Genomic DNA, 23,040 nt, shown 5'->3' on the forward strand with positions numbered 1-23,040 from the left:
CTATCTATAAAAATTAGAAATTAGAATACAAATTCTAATGAATGTAAGATATTATTTTATACTACTACTAATTTGTAATTTTTCTGACCACTAATGAGGTTGAGTATCTTTTCATATATTTATTGGCCATTTGTATTTCTTATGTGAAATGATTTTGTCTTTTGCTTATTGTTCTATTAGCAAATATAGAGTTAATAACACAATAAACCGTGGAGTACTTTTTATCATCGGTTGAATATGTAGTTTCATTTTTATAATGTCTGTAATTTGTATTATTTTACTCATGCCTACCTGTCAATTTCTTTTGTATTGATAGCCAACTAAAGTTAAAAGAAAACAAAACAATTATATTAAGGCATTGAACGAGTAAAATTAATATAACCATTGAGGTGATTTCAATCATAGTTCTATTCCATGTTATTAATTATGCCATTATGTAAATGTAGGGCGGAGGTACTAATTCTTTTTCCCTTCTTTCCTTGAGCTGTGGTAGCAAACAGTGACGAATCTCAACTTCTGACACCAGGAAAGATGAGTCAGCGCCAAGGGAAAGAAGCTTATCCAACTCCTACCAAAGAGTTGTATCAGGCATCTTTTAGTCCAGCAAGTCCTCACAACCAGGGTAAGAAGTTGTGGTTTCAACGTTTCCTTCTTTTGTTTTTGTTTTGTTTTGGTTTTTTTGAGGGGAGAATGACATTTTTTCTTTTGAACTATTTAGTGGTACAGGGTGTTTTGTGTGTTTCGGTCACTCAAAATACTCTTCAAATAAGTAAATTTTCTTTTAGAGTCGCTCATATTCTCCTACATACTTGGTTATATCATTCTTCTAATTCTGTGATTCTCAAAGTTTTTGATCTCAGGACTCCTTTACACTGGTAAAAATTATTGACAACCCCAAAGAGCTTTTGTTTATGTGTGGAGGTTAACCTATTGATATTGACTGTATTATAAATTAAAACGAGAAATTTTTAAATTGTTTATTATTAATTCATTACATGAGACTATGGATAACATATTTTTTATGAAAAATAACTATATTCCCTCTCCCTACCCCCAAAATGAGTGAGAAGAGTGGTATATTTTTCCCCTTAGGGTCTCTGAACCCTGGCAGCATTAACATCTTGGGCTGGGTAATCTTCTGTTGTGTGGGGCTGCCCAGTGCATTCCTGGTAGGATGTCTCACAGCATCCCTGGCTTCTACCCGCGAGATGCCAGTAGCACTTTCCCCAGTTGTGGCAACCAGGACTATCTCTAGACATTGCTAAATGTCCATTGAGGGACAAAATCGTCTTTGGTTGAGAACTACTGTTTCACAGTTTTTGCAGATCTCTTTAATGTCTAGCTTAAAAAAAAGACACCTAAATTTTCATATCTGCTTCTGTAGTTAGTCTGTTGTGATGTGATGATTTGATTAAAGTACTATATGAATAAAATCTGGCCTCGTACCATGTTTCCCCGAAAATAAGACCGGGTCTTATTTTAAGTGAAAAATTGTGCAGTACTTTGCACAATGAAAATAAGACCGGGTCTTATATTAAATTTTGCTCCAAAAAAACGCATGAGGGCTTATGTTCAGGGTATGTCCTCCTGAAAAATCATGCTGGGGCTTATTTTCCGGTTAGGTCTTATGTTCAGGGAAACATGGTAAACGCTTATATGGCCAGGGAATACATGGGTCCTGTGAGTGGGTCTCTGAGAGAAATAATGCAAATAAAGAGAAATAGAAAATTGTAAATGAAAATGCCACTTTTTGTTATTCAGGTTTGTAACTGAAAACTTCATTAGATGCCTGCATTTGTGTCATTCCCATTCTCAAAAAGTCAGCAATGGCTGTCGCCTGGAGCAGTGGCTCCTAAGCCTGGCTGTGTCTGAGAAATCACTTAGTTGAGAGCATAAATTGAAAATTGCATGATCTGGTAGTCAGGGCTCTTGGTATGTTTTATTTTACTCTACCTTTCCCATTTCATTTTGTGTTCCCTAATCATAAACCCAGCTAGATGGCTTTCTTCATTATTCCTCAGTAAGACTATGCTTTAATGTATTCTGGTCTTCCACTATGGAATATCTTCTCCCTTCCCCTTGCTTATCTGATACTTCTCAAATCCCAGGGTGCTGTCAGTTAAAAATGGCCTCAGAGTAAGCATCAGATCAGGACGTTCTGTAAAAATTTTTTTGAGACCCCAGAAAGATTTAAGGCAATGCCTCTCAGAGATTTTCAGCTAGACAAAGGGCCTTCAAAGAGTCTTAAATGCCGACCTTTTTAGAATGTCTCAGCTACTCAAAAGCTTCTAAGTCTCTTAAGTCCTCTGTCCCACAGCACGATAGAAGTAGAGAGTGGCCTGTCACAGAGATCTGTGGATGTGGCATCTGTCCAGAGGAGTTAATTGCAGTAAAATTCATAGGAAACCCACAACTTTGTACAAGTGTGGTTCTAATGGAGGCACTACTGGTATAGACAGAAAAGGATAGACATAGTTCGACTAAAAAGAGCCTTTGTGTGAATGGGGTATCCCAATCTTGGATGGGCAGGAAGCAGGCTGAGAAAGCTACACTGTTGGAAACATGGACTCTTTCTTCTGAAATAGGAAGAATGACTCAGAGGATGGAGCCAGGAGCCCAGGGGCAGAATCAAGAGGCACTGAGGACTATTTTCAGGAAGCAGAACTCTTTTCTAATCAAGTTGCTGATGACGTGTACCAAGCAGATTTCACAACTGCTGTGGCACTGCTAGATGCCTTCTGTGTAACTCCCCATCCCCTCCATCTTTTGAATTCAAGTGTCTCTTACAATCCTATCCCTGGCTTACTGCAGTGGGACAGATACGTTATCTTTTGAAGTGATGGTATTTTGGCTTAAGAGAAGCTGTATCTAAGGAGCTGTATGTGAGGAACTAAACCCTAGGAGTACGATCTGCACTCGCATCTGATTCCAAGCTAACATGATCCTGGCCTTACAGGCAGGGCTGTAATAGGATATTTTTTGGGGGGGTGGGGTAGGGCGAGAGTAGGGCATTGAGTATATTTTGCATGTGGAAGGAATGTGAATTAGGTGGACTGTGTTATATTTCACTTTCAAAGACCACTGCAGCATTACCTTTTATTTTGTGTGCTCTTTTTCTCTGTGTTCTTGCAACTTGCCCACCAAGAAATGGAGTTTGTTCTTCCTTCACTTCTACCCCGATTGAATCTAGACTGGCCATGTGACTGCTATGACAAATAGAATGTGGCAGAAGTGACATCCTAGGACTTTTGAGACCAAGCATTAAAAAGACCTGGTAACTTCTGCTTTTGCATATTGGAGGAAGCCGGCTTCCATGTAAGAAGTTTCACTATCCAGACACTACTGAGCTGTGTTGAAGCTCAAATTGACCAGCCTCTAGCTATTCTGTTCTTCTCAGCTGAAAGACCAGACGTGGAGTGAGGAAGCCATGTTGGGTGTCCCAGCAGATGCTGTATGGATCAGGGGCAAGCCTTCCCCACTCCCCACTCACACCTTATGTTACTAAATTGCAGCATTGTGAGAAAATAATTTTAGTGTTTTAAACCACTAAGTTTTGGGTGGTTTATTGTATAGTACTATATAACTGTAATAGTAAGTAACACAAAATGATTAGAATTGCATTTACAAATTTGGAAGAATACAGTATATTTGAGAAGACTCATTACTAGTCTGTACTATCCAGTTGAGGAGAATACAGCCTGGCTGAGAGTGACAGTAGTGCGGGGGGGGGGAAAAGTGGAGAGCTATTTAGAGGAAAATGTGTTAAGGATTAATGAGTGACTGAGTAGGGGGTGACAGTGGAAAGAAAGAAGGAACAATCAGCAGTGACTCCTAGATATTTTGCTTGGGAAACTAGTTCAGTAGTTTACATAGGGAAGTATGGAGGAAGACCATGTTTGGGAGAAAGATGCTGAGAACTCCAGTTTTGGACATGGTGAGTTTGAAGTACTTTGGAGTTATGCACATGGAGTTATTAAGGAGAAATTGGTTTTATTGGTTTAGGATTTAACAGACACATCTGCACTGGAAATGTAGATTTGGAAGTCGTCAGCATAAATAGAGTAATTAAAGACAGAGTTAAAAGAATCATGTAGCTCACTTTAGTGATTCCCAGACATTACTATTTTTTGTTTTTTAATGAAATAGAATGGGATCAAAAGATCAGAGCTAATCTGATCGGTGACATTTTTATCTGATACTCATATGTGTACACACACACACACACACACACACACACTATCTTAAGTAAAATGTATTTCTGATTGTGAGTTGTGAAAAGTTTGGGAAGAATTGTAGCTTGAGAAAAGAAGAAAGCTGGAATACAGTCCTAAAAAACGCCAACGTTTAAGGACCCGATGGAGAAGGGATTGGCAAAGGAGATTTCTAAAGGAGTGCTGTATCCCAGAAGAATGCAACGGAGGGTTTTATGACAGAGGGGTGATGACCTATAGTTTTATATACAGCTCAAAAGTCAAGCCAGTTAAGACAACTGAAAAATTGCCCATTGACAAGATATCATTGCTCATATTTGTGAAATAAGTTTTGGAGATAGTGATGAAGGCAGAAGCTAGATGGCAATAAGACAAGAAGTGAGAAAGATAAGGAACTGGAGACAATTAGATAGCGAACTCTTAGGAATTATGCCCTTGAAGGGGAAGAAAGTGTATGGTAGCTTGAGAAAGACAGGGCAAAAAGCAGATTTATTTTAAGATAGGAGATTTTTAAACATTTTCAAAAAATAAAAAATGACAGTATAGAGTCAGAAAGAGAAATACAAAATATAGGGAAAAGGTGGGGGGGTTAATAGGTCAGGTTCTCAGAGAGGCAGCATCGATGGGATCCAGTGTGAAGGCGAAGGGATGGGCTGGACTAGGCATCAGCTGGAAAGTGCAGGAACCGCAGTGCTGGGGTTGTCAGGGAGAGTGTAGGCCTCCTTGAGGTTGGCGTCAATCTCCCATAGTGTGGGATTTTTTTCTGTCAGCTTGGGTGTTACTAGGTGAGTACAACCAGAGAATAGTGGCAGAGTGAGTGTGGGATGCTGGCCTGAGAGTGGAGGTTTCATGGATGAGTTTGGTGAGTTGCTGTGGTGGAGGAGGTGGGATCTGTACAGGGAAATGTCAGAATCAGTGGGCAGTTTACAAACGTTGTGGAAGTGGCTGTGGGGGCTGAGGCAAGGGCTCCCCAACAGATGAATACGGAACTGCTAAAAGTAATTTGGGATTAGTGTAAAAGGAGGAAAGTTGCAGGGAATAAATATGATAGTAAGCTCTTCAGGGCAGATTTTTCTTTCTATAAGAAATTTTTTTCTTTTCAATTACAATTGACATTCAGTATTTATGTCAGTTTCAGGTGTACAGCATGGTGGTTATATGTATCTTTCTTTAAAAAAAAAAAATCGCATGCTTACCTGGAACATAATAGGTACTTTTGTATTTAGTAGGTGAATAAGTGTCTTTATTGAGCACATGTTATGTCCTGGACCCTGCTCTTTGGAAGCTTACCGTCTCATTTTTTAATGAATAAATGCAGTTTGGGGGTGATCTTCATGTGCTGGGAGCCTGTTATCTAACATGAGCCTCACATGAAATATTGTCCCTGTGTTGGCTACAGAAAGAGTCCTGCTAGCGAGTGGATGACTGTGCAGCAGGAAAATAATGGTATTTGTTTTGGTGATATTTGTTGGATTCGTACTAATAGCTGCCATTTATTGAGCTATCTACTGAGTTTGGCTATCCTGCTAAAAGTTGTATGTGCAAAATTATATTTAACTCTTGAAACAACCCCACAACATATAGGCACTGTTACTGTATCTGCTTTATAAGAGAAAGCTGTGAGGATTAGGCATTTTAAAAAAAATTGTTCAAGTTCACAAAACTAGTAAATGTCAGAGGCAGGTTTCAAACTCAGGACTGTCAAAGCCCATAGTCTTAGCTCCTGTACTACACTGGAGTGAATTACAGTGTCAGCTTTTTTTGTTTGTTTTTTATACAAATGCCAAGGTGTTAGAACTTTCTGTTTTGCCTGTGCCTTGGAATGTCAAGGATTCTCATGGTTCCTATTTTCTGGCTGCGTCTCCTTCATGCTCATTGATTCATACCGGTTTAATGTAGGTCATTATATCCCTTAAAAGCGATTCTTAAGTTTGTTTTTTGCAGTGTGGTTTCCTTCCATAAATTTAGAATTTTCTTTTCTTTTTTTGTTTGGAAGAACTGGGGATACTCTGACTCTTCTCACCAAAGCACACACACGCATCAAGATAATCTTTTATTTGTTATATGTTTAGATTATGGCAACAAATAAGATTATTCCAAAAAATTGTGTGTTTGCCAAACTTTACCCCTTATTCAAAGATTAAGTACCAGTTTACTTCAAAATAATTTTAACTTAAGTTTGATTACAGTCTCTTAAATAGGATGGTATTCGTTTTACGGTGACTTGTTTGAGCTTAATGTATTCCAGTTGTTTTCAAGAAAGAAAGACATGTAGATTAATTAGGGTGTTGTCTCCCTTTTCCCCTCTACTTTTGAATAAGGACAATGCCCAGGGAGCCTAGCGATAACATTATAGCTCATCTCACTGACAGATAGTCTATTCCTTCTGGATCATGTTTGAGATCGTTATCAAAGCTTAATGAGTTTTGTAGCTACCCTTTCATTCTTTGGTCATAAACTAATTTACATGCTTTTATTTATTAAAAAAAACATTTTTAAATTGTAGTGATTTGTGACAGGATATGAAATGTTGCTTTGACAAAACTTAGTAAGTCCATTTCAAAATAATTTTTACACGTTTGTGGGTGATAGAAGAGTGAAGAGGGGTCAAATATATGGTGATGGAAGGAGAACTGACTCTGGGTGGTGAGCACACAGTGTGATATATAGATGATGTATTATAGAATTGTACACTTGAATCCTATGTAATTCACTAACCGATGTCACCTCAATATATTTAATAAAATTTTTTTTAATTAAAAACTTGAAACTAAAAATTTTACCTGCTTAGTCAGTTTTATTAAAATTTACTTAGACCATGCTTGGTTTATCTGATCTTGAATTAAAACGTATATATTTAATACTCTGTTTCTCTTTTAGTAAATTCTCTTAAACCTGAAAAGTCCCTTCACCTTGAATACACTGCCAGCATTAAACATGACATGATAGATCTATATCTACAAGTTCATAGGAAACTTCAAAGTAAAGGAGGGTTTTCTTTGACAGATTTACCTGGTTGCAGATGTACCAGCTTCCCCAGGGTGACAGTGGTAGACATTGCTGGTATAATCTCAGGTGACTAACTGGGAATGGCTTCATTAAAGTGGCTCACAGACAAAAGGAATCCTGGGAGTTGGTTTCCTCCGTGAACCAAGGCAGTTCCTTCTGCCTTGATATGACACCTCTAGGATCAACTCTGAACAGATATGAGACCATGTGTGTATGGAACACATAACATGTATTCTTGAATATATGTGTTATATTTCATGAAAATTGTTTTATCAGAAAGAGAGCTTGAATTTATCTCCCCACCCCAACCCCACTGTCTTTAATTTTTATTTCCCCCCCCCCCGAATCCTGTGCTTTGGTTTATAGACATAGGTTGTTTTCTTTAGAATTAGTATAAATCAGAGTTCATATTAATTTTCTTCTGAGTTTTTTAATCCTCAGTATGTTAGATTTCTGAAGTTGTTTCTTAAGACACAGTTGTTTTCTCTTTTGAATTTCCTTGTGTTTGGGTAGTTGCTTCACAGAGCTGTGAAAGTACATACTAAATAATAAAAGAGAATATAATATTTGGCAAATTAAGAAAATAAGAATAAAATATTTTTCTAAATTTCTCTTCTGAAATGTTGGAATGTCTGTGTTCTTCAACTGTTCCTATGCTTCTACAGGGGAAACGGAAATACTTTGAAAGCATTTATTGAAAAGTGAGAATGAATAATTCAGCTTTGTTTTCAGCATCTTTACAAAGATGAGAGAAAGGATAAGACAGCTTACCCTTGCCAAACCTCATTAATTGCTTCTTTAACAGAGCAGTAAGATGAACATTAAGAACACTAAAGGATACTTTTCCCCTATAAACGTCATAGATGTATTCTTTTTACTTAAGGTAACATTAAAGGATTATCAAATATTATATGCACTAGTTTCTCAGCTCTTTACTATTGTGATTTCCCCCAATTTGTTTCCAAAGTCTGAGAGGTTCCTCCTTAGCAAGAGTGGTAAGATAAGAGATTCATCCGTAGATTTGACTGCTATAATTTTCCTTTTCTTATTTGAGGCATGTAGTGGCAAGCTTTCTGTATTTTTGATAAGTATCTTGCAAGATAATATCAATTTAATTTACCAAGTAACATTTGCACATTTTCTGATAGAAGACAAACAGTAGGCACACTGGGGAGTATTTTGGTTGTTTCCATTTCCTTTGGTTGTTGTAACTTTTACTTCAGGATGAAAAACAGTGAAAGTTTATCACACTCATCTCTTTCTAGGTGAAGGAAAGATGTTTGTGACAGATGGGCAAATACCCCCTGGGGAGTACAGGATTTTCTAAGGGTCTCCTTTATCATGCTGGTCTTTATTTAGAATACATAGTTCGGTACTAGAAAGCAAAAACAAACCAAAAATGGTATTCTCAGCTGCTGCCTTCAAGAGCTTAATTTGTAATTGGGAAATTTAGGGACAAGACAGGGAAACATAAGGAAACATGAAAATATGTTAAGTGAACTTTCAGTTCCAATAACATGGCAAACTGGATGTTCAGAGAAAGCCTTCCTAGTAAGAACATCAAAATGCTGACTACAATCTTTAAAAATTTATTTTTGAAGTGTAGCTGAACTCTCAATAAAGTAATGGCGTGAGGAGGAGGGCAGAAATTCAGAGAGGTGGTGAGCTCTGGAGCCAGCATTTGTCCTGACTGGCACTTGCTAATATGACGATCAAAAGCTTGGGTTTTTACAAGAGAAATGAGTAAAAGCCTGTGGCTCATTCACAATGGAAATTTGGTGTGGAGATCTCTCCATATGAAATTAGGAGTCCTAAAGGGCAGTATTCTTAATTAAAAACAAAGGAACAAACTGGAAAACGCGCCCACGGAGGAAGTCATGATGTATTTGCCTGTCTTGGTGTCGTCTCAAGGTAGAATGGGTAGAGAGAGGGACACTTCCTTGAGAAGCACAAATACATACTTATGTAGACTTGGGGCCAGAATTCATACTATTTCTGTGACAAAAACAAACACACCCCCCAGTTTAGTTTAATCTTGTGTTATATTAGTATTCTCAGGTGCTCAGGAGAGTTGACACAGATCCTCTTTAGAGAATATTTAAACACAGGCCTCAAATAATTAAATATGAGCTCATAATTAAAAAGCAAAAAAGCAAAAATATGAGATACCATTACGCACCTATTAAAAAGGCTAAAATTCAAAACACTGACAATACCAAATGCTGGCAAGGATGTGGAAATATCACTTATACACATGGGGTAACAAACCACTTGAGAGTATCAGGAAAGAGAGTTGGTTGTCCAAAAAGGCAAATAAGAATTACCAAACCTTTGCCAAGATTAAGGGGAAAAAAGAAATAGACATCAAGAATGAAAAAAGGGTCAACAACTGAAAATGTAAGCAGATGTTTAAAAGATAATATAAATAACGTAAAGTCAGTACATTTGAAAAATTAGATGAAATGAGCAAGTTTCTAGAAAGATATTACTTCCCAAAATTGACTCAGTAATAGAAAATTTTAGTGAATTTTGTAATCTAATTAGTAATATAGATTACCTTTACAAAGACAGCATGAATCCCAGATAGGTTTACAAACAAGTTTTGCCAAACATTTAGGGAAAAAATAATTCCAACTTTACATTTATACTGCATTTCATTAATTCTAAAAGGCACCTCTCTCCCTCCACCCCCATATTAACATCCTGAAATTGGTTTGGATCTTTAATTGATAGTGTTTTACAATCTCTGTTGGCCATTGTTAAACACTGTAATATCTCTGTATCTGGGATATGTGTTACACATGTTAAAATTGCTATCGGTCTCCTCCTCTTCCCTTGTATTTTATGGCATCTCTGAAAGTCAGGAATGTAACTAATAGTTGATGGCATCTTAGAATTGATAAAATGGAAAAAGAAATATTCCCTATATGAGGCTTATATGTGAAAAGCAGACAAGGGCATTGTAAGAGAGAAAAGTTACAAGACATTCTTGCTCGCTAGATGCAACAATTCTAAACAAATTGTTAGCAAACTGAATCAAGCAAAATATAAAAAAATAATACATTATAACCACATCGGGGTTGTTCCAGGATGGGTTTGATATTGGAAAAGCTATGATTGTCATTTAACACTTTAACAGATTAAAGAAGAAAAACTATGTTGTCATCCTACTAATAAAGAAAACCTATATGAAATTTTTAACGTCCATTCATGATTTAAAAAACAAAACAAAACAACAACAAAAACCTCTTAGCAATATAAGAATAGAAGGGAAGTTTCTTAACATTGCAAAGGTAGAACTAAGAATAATAAAAAGGTGTGTACCATCTACATTTCATTTCAGCATTGCACTTGAAATTTAGCTAGTGAATAAGGCAAAAAGAAATGAAAGTAAAGGAAGAAAAATTTTCTTTACTTGCTGCTAGTATAATTGTTTATACAGATTCACAGATAAATTATTTAAATTATTAAGAAGTTACTGGATATATGTTAGCTGCAGTTCTATGTACCAGAAACAAATGGTTAGAATAATGCAATTCAAAAAATACCACTTCGAATGACAGGAAATAAATAGCAATAAATCTAACGAGATGTGAAATCTCTTTACATAGAAAAATATAACATTATGTATTCTCAATAAATGGAGAGACATACCATGTTTCTGATTGGGAAATTCAATATTATTAGCGTGTCATTTCTCAAATTAATTTATCTGTTCAATGTGTTTTGAATCCATAGCTTAACAGGACTTTTTCATGGTACCCGATAGGGTCATCCTTAACTCTCTAGGGAGAGCAGAGGGCAAAAAAAAAGAGTCAAGACACTCCTGAAGGAGCAGACCCAAGCAAGGTCAGGGATTACCTAGCTTTACTATAATGCTCTAGTACATAAGATGGGAGGTATTGGTGCTGAAATAGACAAAGAGATGAATGAAACCCAACAGAGACTTAGAAACAGACCCAAGCATAAGTGGAAATCCAATTTATGACATATTACTCAATAAATGGTTTGGGGAAAATTAGTTAAACTATATGAGAAAAAAATGAAAATAGATCCCTCTCACTATTTACAAAATCAATTCCAGATTAAATGTGAAAGATAAAGCTTTTAAACTTTACAAAATATAGAAAAATATTTTTATATCCTTGGGGTAGGAAAGGGTTGAACAAGAAACACACACACACACACACACACACACACACACACACAAACACAAACTGAAAAGACTTACATTCTGCCTTGTTGAATTAAGAACATCTGTTCATCAAAGATACCATATTGGGTGGCCGGTTAGCTCAGTTGGTTAGAGCGTGGTGCTGGTAGCACCAAGGTTGCCGGTTCAATCCCCGCATGGGCCACTGTAAGCTGTGCCCTTCTTAAAATAAAAAAAAAGAAGAAAAAAAAAGACACCATAAAAATAGTGAAGAAACAGATTGTAGTGCATATAACTGACAAAGAATTAATATCCAGGAAAAGTGAAGTACTCCTATGAATCAACCAAAAAGACCAAAACCCCCTAGAAAGCTGTCCAAAAATCATGAATAGCTGTTTACAAAAGAAGTAACACATATGGCCAGTAAGTGTGAAAAGATGTTTAACATCATTAGGAAACTGACCAAGGTAAATTAATACTATAATGAATTGCCATTTCACATCCACCAGATTGAAATAATTTTAGAGACTGAGCATTACAGGTGTCAGTGAGGAAGTGAAACAACAGAAGCTCTTGTATGCTGCGGGTGGAAGCTTACGTCGGTAGAACCATTTTGGAAAACAGTTTGGCATAGCATAGTAAAGCTGAAGATGAGCACACCCTAATCCTTAGCTTTTATACTCCTTAGTATGTCCTAGACTTAGTGAAACTCTCACAGGATGTGTACCAGCAGAACTTTTTCCAGGAAAAAATCTCGGAAAACCCAAATGTCCATCATCGGTGGAATGAATATTAAAATATATGCATACAGTAAGCAGAATAGCATACAATGAAGTGATTGACTTAAAGCTACAGACATCAATATGGAAGAATATGCAAAACAAATTAAAATCTGCTCAGTATGATGACATTTATATAAAGTTTAAAAACAAGTAAAATGAGTGAATGCATTGTGTAGGGACATATACATGATAAAACAATGGAATGAGTAAAACAGAATTTGGGATAATGATTAACTCTGGTTAGAAAGGAGGTGCCATCAGGCACCTATGGGAGCCTTCAAAAGTACTTGCAATCTTTTGGGTTTTTTTAAGGTGGTGGTCATTAGCTAGATTTTCATTTTTAGCAATAATATACATGTTATATGAGTATATACCCTTGTGTATAGATATATAGAATAAATGTATCATTTTTTAAAAAGTATAGTCTGTGGACTGATGCTGGTACCTGTGGTTCTTTCTTAGTTCTGTAATTAAATAAAAACAAGTACACTATTATGAGTTTGTCATTAGGTGAAATTCCTTCAATGTAAAGGACTGACTTTTTTATTATGAGATTATAGTCTTCCTGCTATATGATATTTAGTGTTCCGTTGTGAATTGATGGAGGTTGTGCATTATAGGTTTCTTAAAAATGTCTCTATAAGATGAAAACCATAATAGCAGTGTCACAATTTGGGGAGGATATTTTACTGGTCCACGGAAGTCAAATCTAGGAACCATAGGTTTATGTCACTTACCTATGTGATAAGATTGTGGATATAGGATAAAGATGGAAATTTTTGTGTGTTGGATGTGAAGTGATGGGACATGAAGTTAGATATGTGGTTACACCTGTGGAACCAAAATACCTTCTTCAGGACCTTGTTAGGCTCATCATTAGAAAGTTTTTGGAGTGTGGCAGCCTGTAATTTAATTTATGTCCAACTCCAAAGCTCCTTATGTCGGATAAAGTCTCTGGTGGATAAGTGAAAATATGGGAGCATTGACACCAATATTTGGATATCAGCTAGGAGAGGGAGTGGGGAGATCAGTATCCATGCTTCTTCATCCTGGAACAAGCAATATTGTCTTATAACTTGGCTCCCATGCTTGTGGAGAACGGCTGGAAAGCGACTTACTTTTGGAACACTAAGAGATTCATATGGGTAAGGTGGGGAATGGGATTTCCTTTATCTGTTATGTTTTCAGCACTTAGTTATATAGAAGGAAAGAGTAATAGCTTTTTTCCTAACATGGTATTTGCACAGATTTCTAATGGAAGAATCATTGAAACAGATTTTTTTTGTTGTAAGTTTTGAGTTGAGTCCTTCTTTGTAAAGGATGTTCTTCTGTGTAAAGGATGATTTAGTTGAGTGGCCTATGTCCTATGGTCTCTTCTTTCTCCTTTACCTCAGGATGTCCCTCATATTCTCCCTTCCTACCACAGACTCTACTGTTGCCTGCGACCATCTCTTTTTATCCCTGGTCTTGGAGTCTTACCTGACACAGAACTGCTTGATGCTGGCATCTGTGTTGACAGGCTTAGGGAAGGAAGAGCAGGGAAAGTAAACGCTCCTGTGGCTGGATTCGGATCTTGGCTCTATTCTCATTTACTATGTGACTTGAGGTATATGTCTCTCAGAGCCTAATTATCTTACCCATAAAACCAGGATACTCCTTTTATATGTCATATTGTTGTTATTTGAGTCTGTAAAGAACATATATGAAAACACTTTTGAAAAGATAGTAATTACTGTGTAATTATGAGGTAGTAGTATTATGGTGGTTACATTCATAGGTATTATTAGTTTAGTACATTTTCAGTTAAATAGATTTTTATGAAAAGTCTTATAAACCTAAGCACTTCATTTAACATTTACTTTGTGGGGTTAGACTCTCTCTCTGCGTTTTAATTAACTTTTTATGAACATGTATTCACACACATACTGAACATAATAAGAGCAAAAACTAGGGACTATTATGTTCATAGCTATCTTGTACTTAACATAATTCTGAACACACAGTAGGTGCTCGCTAAATTTTTATTGAATGAATGATTATATAATATACATATATGAAGAACTTGTCATCCAAAGAAAAGTACTATCTTATACTGATTGCCATTAATATGAATATATAGACAAGTGCTATTCAGTCTAAAATTATCTTGAGTCATCCTTTAAATTTTATATGTGCATTTATTTGCATGTGCTTTTATATTGAGAACACATTTGGTGTTGAGAATCTACAGTTATTTTATGAGGAAATGCAGGATAATAAGATTTCTTTGGATAATTTTCAAGCCATATAATCATCAACAAGATTTTACTAATTACATCTAAGAAACTACTTTGCCACATTGGAGGATGGACATTGACATAGAGCTTTATTGTTGTGTTTTCTATTTTAAAGCAAAGGTTATTACTGCCTATCTCAATTTATATATCCTTTGAAAGGTTAATAGATTTGTTTGCTAAGCCTGAGCTGCTCCAATGTGTGAACTATATTCTTATTTGAATTGCGTGCTCTATAAAGCAATTTACTGTTGAATTTGTATAGTACCATCTTCAGATATTTAAGTTCATTTTATAGGATAGTTGTTCTCTTCATGTTTCAATGTACTTTTTAAAATTCTTGCTGGTTGATTTTGTTCTCAGTATTTTGCTCTTTTTCCAACTCTTTTTGCTGCTTTAAGGATTTTAAAATCTCCTAAAGCCTAATTTTATTATCTTGGGATTGGAGACAAAGTATGTAGGTCTTATAATACTTTCATCCCAATTTAAACCAATTATTAGTGTGCATATGGAACTTTATAGAATTTAAGTGGATTTTCCGGCTGCCAAATTAGATTATTTCAAAATATTAGCTATGTTTGCCATTCATCTGTTTTTAAAATAGAGATGGTCTGGAATTTGTCCAGAGAACTCATTAGAGTTTGAAATATTACAGTGAGATGCCTCCTTCAGTCTCAATTTTTTAGCTCTATAGAAAGAGAAATTAAGGCTGGGCATTTTCTTTGGACATATAGCAGGAACATAGAGAATCTTTTTATTATGGTCTTTTGTGCTTTTTGCCTCTGTTCAAATGTCTGCCACTTTAATATGGAAAGAGCCACTAGACCAGAGATAATATATTTAGTTGGTCTCTTCAGTGGCAAGATGGTAATAAAATTTTATAATTAGTTATTTTTAATATTAGGGAATTTCAAAAGAAATACTATTGTTTACATCATATTTTCCAATTTTGACCATGATCCATATGTTTATATAAAGCCTAAAATAAATGACTTGAAAGAACTTGCCTTTTAATACCAGAGTATGATGCACTCTAATATTTCCTATCCTGGCCTAGTCTGTTTTATTTTTAGAAATGCTATTTGTGACCTACTAAATTTATTTTTCAATTTACCAGTAAGTGATGATTTGAATTTTCAAAAGTGTTTTTAAATAAGTAAGCTTATTCATAGATCAAAATCTGTTTCTAATATAAATGTCTCATATGACTTTCAAAACTATTTTAATGATCAGGGAACATTCTTTCTCTGTAATTTTTACTAGTATTCATATATAGATAATGGAATATAAAATGGAAGAAATGGTAGATTCAGATGTTAACCCAGATATGTTTTAAGAGTGTTCAGCCTTGCGTAAACTTTACAGTAGTTGAATGTAGCCAGCATAACACAGTAAATGTGATTACACCATAGGTCTTTAAGAGAGGTAAATCAGGCTTTGAATATAGTTTGACCCTTAGTCTGACATATAATTGATATGAAATCTCTTGTGACTATAAGAAATTCTGAAATTAATTTGAAATTATAAGAGATACATAAAATGTTTTAAAAATAGATCTTTAGTTCTTAGATTAATAAACCTAGATTTTGGTGTTAAATTAGTAGCTGCCTTTAAAAACTTGTTTTGTAAAAGTGTTTTTTTTCCCCGTTATTGAAGAAGAATATTTGTGTTTCCTTTGTGCAGTTAATGCCTATCAGTTTGTTATATCTTTTCCTAAGATCATTGTAATATGTTGGTTTTCTTTGAATTTGAAAAGTATAAGTTATTATTACTATTTCACATTTACAAAACACTTTATATTGATCAAAACATTATATATACACATGTATATATATCTACCATTATGGTAGAGGCAAAACTATGGAGATAGTAAAAAATCAGCGGTTTCCAGGAGTTAGAAGGAAGGGAGGAAAGAATAGGTGGAACACAGATTTTATCCTTGTAATTATATGATGTGGACACAAGGCAGGTCATAGATAACAATTCAACCAGATCTAGGCCCCAGAAATATTAGCTCCTAGTGTTGGTTCCAATGGTTCTAATTGAAGTAATGCTTTTTTTAGTTTGCCAGGTATTTTCATCAAGTATTTTGAGTTTACCAAGAATTTTTAAATCTTTCATATAAAGAATGTTAATGGAAGCTTTGTGAAGTTTGTGTAAATATGAGTACCATATTTATTTCACCACCATTCAGATGAGGTAGGAAAGATAGAGTTCTAAGGAAGAGATTTGGGTGGCAAATAAGCAGGTGAAAAGAAATGCAGATAACGCAACAATGACGTAATGTACTACTACATACCTGTTATATTAGAATGGCCAAAATCCAGAACTCTGACCTCATCACTGTGGAGCAGCAGGAACTCTCATTCATTGCTGATGGGAGTGCACAATGGTTCAGCCACTTTGGAAGACAGTTTGGTGGTTTCTTACAAAAGTACCCAGTATTCTTATCATACGATCCCGCAGTCACACTCCTTGATATTTACCCAAAGGAGTTGACAACTTATATCTACACGAAAACCTGCACGAGGATGTGTATAGTATTTTGTCTTTGCTAAAACTTAGAAGCAGCCAGGATGTCCTTCAGTATTTGAATGGGTAAATAAACTGTGGTACATCCAGACAATGGAATGTTATTCAGGGCTAAAAAGAATTGAGACATCAAGCCATGAAAAGTCACAGAGGAACCTTAAATGCATATTAATAAGTGAAGGAAGCCAACCTAAGAAAAGCTTCATATTGTATGATTCCACCTACATGGCCATTATGGTAGAGGCAAAACTATGGAGACAGTAAAAAAATCAGCGGTTTCCAGGAGTTAGAAGGAAGGGAGGAAAGAATAGGTGGAACACAGATTTTTAGGACAGTGAAAATACTCTGTATGATACTGTAATGATGGATACGTGTCATTATACATTTGTCTAAACCCATAGACTGTACAATGCTAAAAGTGAACCCTAAGGTTAGCTATGGATTTTGGGTGATTATGATATGTCGTTGTAGGTTCATGAGTTGTAACAAATGTATCACTCTGGTGAGGGAAATTGATAATGGGGGAGGCATACATGTATGGAGGCAGGGGTCATATGGAAATTCTTTGTACCTTCCTCTCCCTTTTGCTATGAACCTAAAACTGCTCTTAAAAATAGTCTTTTTAAAAAGAGAAAGAGAGAAATAGTGAACACTTCAATGTATTAGAAGTATTCTCAGCTCATCCAAACATCAGGGCATGGGAGGAAGAGAAGAAACAGTCAAGACAAGCCAAGGTCAGAAAAGAATTTGGGCAGAGCTCACCCAAACAATATGTCCTTGGGTTAAAAAGAGATGGTACAGGAGTAGGGGACTGTTTGGTGATGACAGCTGTTTTGTATTGAGTGCCCAGTTTCCAATATCCCAAGCATTCTTAATTTGCCATCACTTTTTGATAGAGTATATATTCTAGTACAGCCTTTCTCAACTGGGGTCTGTTGGCTCCCAGGAAGTAAAGCCTATAGAAAATAATTTAAGTGAATATTTTCTCCATTCTCCAAAGGATATGGTACATGGTTAGCGCCATTATGGATGCATGGGAGAAAAAGTTAATTCATTTTGAAGAGTGGATGTTTTAGTTCATTAGGCCTAATTCCATTGTAGAACCACACAGGTGAGAAGGGCTACTCTAGCAAATTCTTTAAAAATGTGCATGGCAAGTAAATTTTTGAGATCCTGCATGTCTAAAAATATCTTTGTTTTACATTAATATATAATTGATAGTTTGGTTGGGTATTGAATCCTAAATTGGAAGTCATTTTACTTCTAATTTTGAAGACATTACTTATATTAATATTTTTGTCCTGATTCCACTATTATTGTTGATATCAGTAACTTATCTGATTCCTGATCTAGAAGAACTTGGTACTGTGAATTATATGCAAAATTATTGTTTGGAATAAATAGGGTTGGTTCTCAATATTTACCACTGCTGGTTTGTGATTTGACTTATTTGGATCTGCAAGCCAGTGACTATTTGTTTATCTCATGCTTTCCAGTGTCAAATTTATGTTGTTGATGTAACCTCCCCTGGACACATACTTGTGGAATACATACCCATACTTGTTTATGATTTTTTTTAAAAAACACCCCTTTTTGTAATTTTAGTCAAGTTTTAGGAGGGAACACAGTAGGTCATTGTCTTCATTCTGCTATATTAACCTGAACCTTTCTAGATATTACTTATTATCCAATTTGATCCTTATAATAACCCTATAATAGAGGTAATATTATTAGCATTTTATACAGGAGGAAACCCAGACCCAGAGAAATTAAGTTAATTGTTCAAATGCATCCAGCTAGGCTAGAAGTAGGATTTGAACCCAGGCAGTTTGAGTTTCAAATCCTGCTTAACCATTGTACTATTATGCCTTTTGTGGTATTGTGTCTTTTATGCCTTAAGAGGCAAACACCATTGCATGAATTAATTATAATTATTTCTCTGTTATCTATAATTAATGCTAATTTATATTTCATGACATGGAGATAAGCAAAAAAAAAAAAAAAACCTGTTGTGGCTGTGGGTATCAACCATAAACTTATTTTTATCACTAATTGATTTTGAAATGCCCTTGCCCAAGAAAGAATGTTCTTTATAGGAAATAGAGTTTGTTTATTTTTAAGTGTCCTGTCTAGTAAAAAGAAAGCCTTAGACTATATGTAATGCTTATTTATATGAGTGGAGAACCAGCCTTGAAGTGTATGCACAATGAGACAGGAAACTGAGATCTTGTAGTAAGGTACCTATGAAAATGAACCACTAAGTCAGTTGTAACTGAATTAGTTGTTGTCCAGCTAAATGGATGTACTTCCAGGTTGAAAGCAAGAACTGTGATGGCAAAAATCAATCTAGAATATGAAAAGAAAATAATTGACTAGAGCTTTTTTCACTTCAATTAAAGTGGCATAAGGTAAAAAAAAGTTTTAGATAACCTAGAAATATTTTTTTGGAATTTTAAAATTACGTATAAAGAGATGACGTAGTTATCATTTTGCCTATAAGTACTTTCTTGTTAGATTTAAATAATGTGGGATTTACACCAGTCACCTAGTTTCAATCTAGTAAAGAAGGAGACTTCCATTTGTTACTGTGATGATAAAAGTGCATTTTTTAAAATAGGAGTTTTAAATGCAAAATACTCATTGGTAGATTATATATTTTGAAAATTTTAGTGTAATGAAGAACGGTAGCAGCTCGTATCGGTTTTAAGGGAATGTGTATTGGAGCATACAGCCTTATTACGGTGTCTTTTTTATCTTCTCTGTTGATTGGTTTGAATTAACCTTGTATTAATGACTCACATATCCTTGCTAGAGGTAAAACTTAAATGTTTGCTTTCTGCTTTAGCTGTTGGAATCCATTAAAATTGTACTTGAAAGAGTATCTTTCCTTATGAATTTTAATCATGGCTGAGGCAAGCAGTGGGTTAGATATAAATCTAGAGGCTTCAGGAAAGATAAACAGTGTTATGTTTATATCCATTTTTGAAGTAAGCGAAAACTGGAAAGGAAAGAATTGGAAGAGGTGGGTAGTGGGGCGGATACTACAAAAACATAATGGATATGAGAGAAGGGTTGCATTTGTGAGTAAAGAAGAGAAACTGATTTTATTACTTCATCCTGACTATTGATCTTGCTTTGTTTTCCTGAAGCAGCAATTCAGTGCAGGGCATTATTGGAAAGTAAAACATTAGTAGAATAGCCTTTCTTGTTTATCAGTTCATTTAAAAGAAGTCAGCAGCATGGCTTAATGCCTTTTCTGTCAGTCTCTCTCTCTATCTGTTTATTGCTGATTTGACAGTCTCTGGTCCTTCTCCTTTGCTGTTAAATGTGTGTGTCCTTTGTTTGTGCTGGTGGGTTTTGCTACATTTGGATGTGAGAGAAAAGCCTGTCATTGCCGTACTGGCTTAATTAGCTTCTGGGTGAGCATATACATTAAATAGACCTTCTAAGCCATGAAAGAAGAGAACTCACAACAACGTAGATTTTCTTCCTGTACTGTGGTTTCGCCTGTTTTATTTCCTCCACGAATTGATGGCCGAAAGCTTGTCCGGAATGCTTCATTTGGAGGATACAATGAACTTTCTCCGTTGCCAGGTTTGTCTGTTCAGTCTCACATTCTTTTCTTAATTTCTTGCGGTTTTCAGTATAATAAAGTAGACGTTTTAACATCTTAAAACTGCTTTGGTTTAAACAAAATAATTCTATATGGAAGGTTAGGTTTTAGTAACTGCTGCTATGTGGCTTGGCTTTTCCATATTTTCTCTTAGGGTCTCTCTCTTAAGCTCAAACTTGAGAACTAACAATTCAGTAAAGTATGGATCTTCAGTGCTTATAGCATGAATTTTTGTTTTAACTATATAAATAGTGTGACCCATTGATAAAATTAAAGCCTTTTCTGCACTGGAGATAAATGTGAAATTCTATAAATAAGAAAATTACTCTGAGGTTTTTGCAAATGAAACCCAGATATTTAATATTGATATCTGTTTGACTATTTTCTATAGAATAGTAACTATATTAAAATTGATGTTTAGTTTCTTTAATAACTCAGGTCCTGACTAAAGTGAAGTTTTCTGCCTAAGTATAATTTTTGAAATGCCTTACTCCTTGTTCTTAGATATTTATGTATGATAATTTTTTGCTTAAAAATGTTACTTTTAGGGTAATATTAAATAAAATTAGGTGTTTGACAATTGTAATTTAGATATTAAATAATTGGTCAATGAGAGATAGATATAAATTGATCTTTTGTTGTTTGAAAAAAGATTTGTAGCAAATATATGGATATATATTTTAAAATATAAAGAATCTTTTTTGTATTCTTTTCAAAATTTTAAACTGCTACACAATTATATCTACTCTAGGTTATATTTTTCTTTTATAATAAAAATAATCTTTTAATACTCATGACAAAGAAATATTGCCTGAAACTGGTGGGTGCTTTAACCATTTATATATTTCTCTAACACTTATATTTTGTTAAATTTGAATTATATTTTCTATTTTCACACTGACCTTTATTCTTGGCTTTTTGTGAATATTTATACTGATAGGTGGTATATGCATTCTTTTGTGACAGAGAAATACCTTACAGAAGGTGGAGGCGGGTGGTAGATGAGGGTAAAAGGGATCAAATATAAGGTGATGGAAGTAGAACTGACTCTGAGTGGTAAATACACAATGTGATATATAGATAATGTATTATAGAAATGTGCACTTGAAACCTATGTAATTTTGCTAACCATTGTCACCCCAGTAAATTTAGTAAAATAGTTTTAAAAAGAGAAGGAGTTACCTGGGCAATTAAATAAATTATTTTAAATTCATTGACTTCATTTTCTTTTCTAACAGTGTTTCTGAAAAGAGTTGGAAACCATAGTCCTGAACTGTTGCCTAAGTAGTGTAAGCTTCAAACAGCATTCGTAATCCATATTTAATCGTCTTGGTGTAGCATGGGTACTGTTATGCTTCTTCTTATGTTCTCAAAATGGTATAAATTTTAGTATTTGTCTCTTTTCAGAAGTGGCTTTGAAAAAGACAATATCCTGAAAATGATTTTTAATATTGTTAAATACTCCATTTGCTTTTACAGTGTGACTTGCATTTCTGTATTTGTCTCTTGTCTCCTTGTTCTTTTTTTAAGCCAGCAAGCTCGGTAGCACGTGCTTGCTGACCTTCATGCCTTGAATCTACTGAACAAAAAGAATAATCATGTGACCCTAATAAAAAATAGGAAACTTCTCTTTTCAAAAGTTTGGTATTTACTGAATTAGGTTATTGAAGGCAGAATTGTCCATTTATCCTACCAAAGAATATATTGAAGATAATCCTGGGTCAATGTATCTGAATGGAAAAGTAAATGGTTGGCTTTGTTTTCTAACTCTTGAAGTAGAGAAAATCATATTCATAGGGATGCTTCCATATTCCACTTAATACAGCCAGCAGTTGTATTACAACCAGCCATGATAAAAAGGTCTTTAAAATATGTTTTATTTTATCAGATAAGAAATAGAATGGAATTAGGTACTTCAAAGAAGTGGCTTTTTGTAGTTTTTTTTGTTGTTGTTGTTTTTTTAAGTTAAAAGTAAAAAAATAAATTTCTTCTTGGTCATTTCATTGTACTGAAAAAAAATTTTACATGCATTTGTTTTTATCTCACATTAAGAAAGGAGAGGCTCTACATTAGTGATATATAAAGATAACTTTGTCTTTGAGCACAAAACTTTTTCCATTTGTTGTCCTTAGGAAAATCTTTTTTTTTGTCACTTCTATCTTAAGTATATTGGTATGACCTTTTTATTTATAAGACACTATATAATATGAAAATGGTACCCCTGCCCATGTTCTCATAGTGGCACCATAGTACAATTTTAAAAATATTTTTTTTCAGTTTTTATCTACTTACCTGTATCTGTGATGGGGATCTTATGGAATGCTGACAGTCCTCTCTTTCTTGATTTCAGTGGTGGTTATGCAAATATTAACTGTATACATTAAATTGTACATATATAATTATGCATTTTCTGAAGGTATACTATATTTCACATTTAAAAAATCATTACAAGTAAAAGTGGAGTCCA

General features: G+C 34.8%; 1 protein-coding gene and 1 non-coding gene across 14 annotated transcripts in view; both read left to right on the plus strand.

Annotated features, from left to right (window-relative positions):
• OSBPL8 (oxysterol binding protein like 8) overlaps window positions 1–23,040 on the plus strand; it is a 153,013-nt gene that overhangs the window by 76,791 nt on the left and 53,182 nt on the right. For 8 of the 13 annotated variants that reach the window (XM_019755048.2, XM_074325392.1, XM_074325391.1 and 5 more), the window contains one exon: window positions 485–622. In XM_019755048.2, coding sequence (XP_019610607.2) covers window positions 485–622 — 138 coding nt within the window. Of the gene's footprint in view, window positions 1–484; window positions 623–20,130; window positions 20,555–23,040 lie in introns of those variants that run through there. The other 5 variants (XM_019755050.2, XM_019755052.2, XM_074325395.1 and 2 more) reach the window with 2 other exon arrangements.
• TRNAT-GGU (transfer RNA threonine (anticodon GGU)) lies at window positions 11,505–11,578 on the plus strand. Its single transcript has one exon. It is a non-coding gene; the product is annotated as a tRNA-Thr (tRNA).

This window comes from Rhinolophus sinicus, linkage group LG02 (assembly GCF_036562045.2).
Source record: "Rhinolophus sinicus isolate RSC01 linkage group LG02, ASM3656204v1, whole genome shotgun sequence".
Classification (NCBI taxonomy): Eukaryota; Metazoa; Chordata; class Mammalia; order Chiroptera; family Rhinolophidae; genus Rhinolophus; species Rhinolophus sinicus.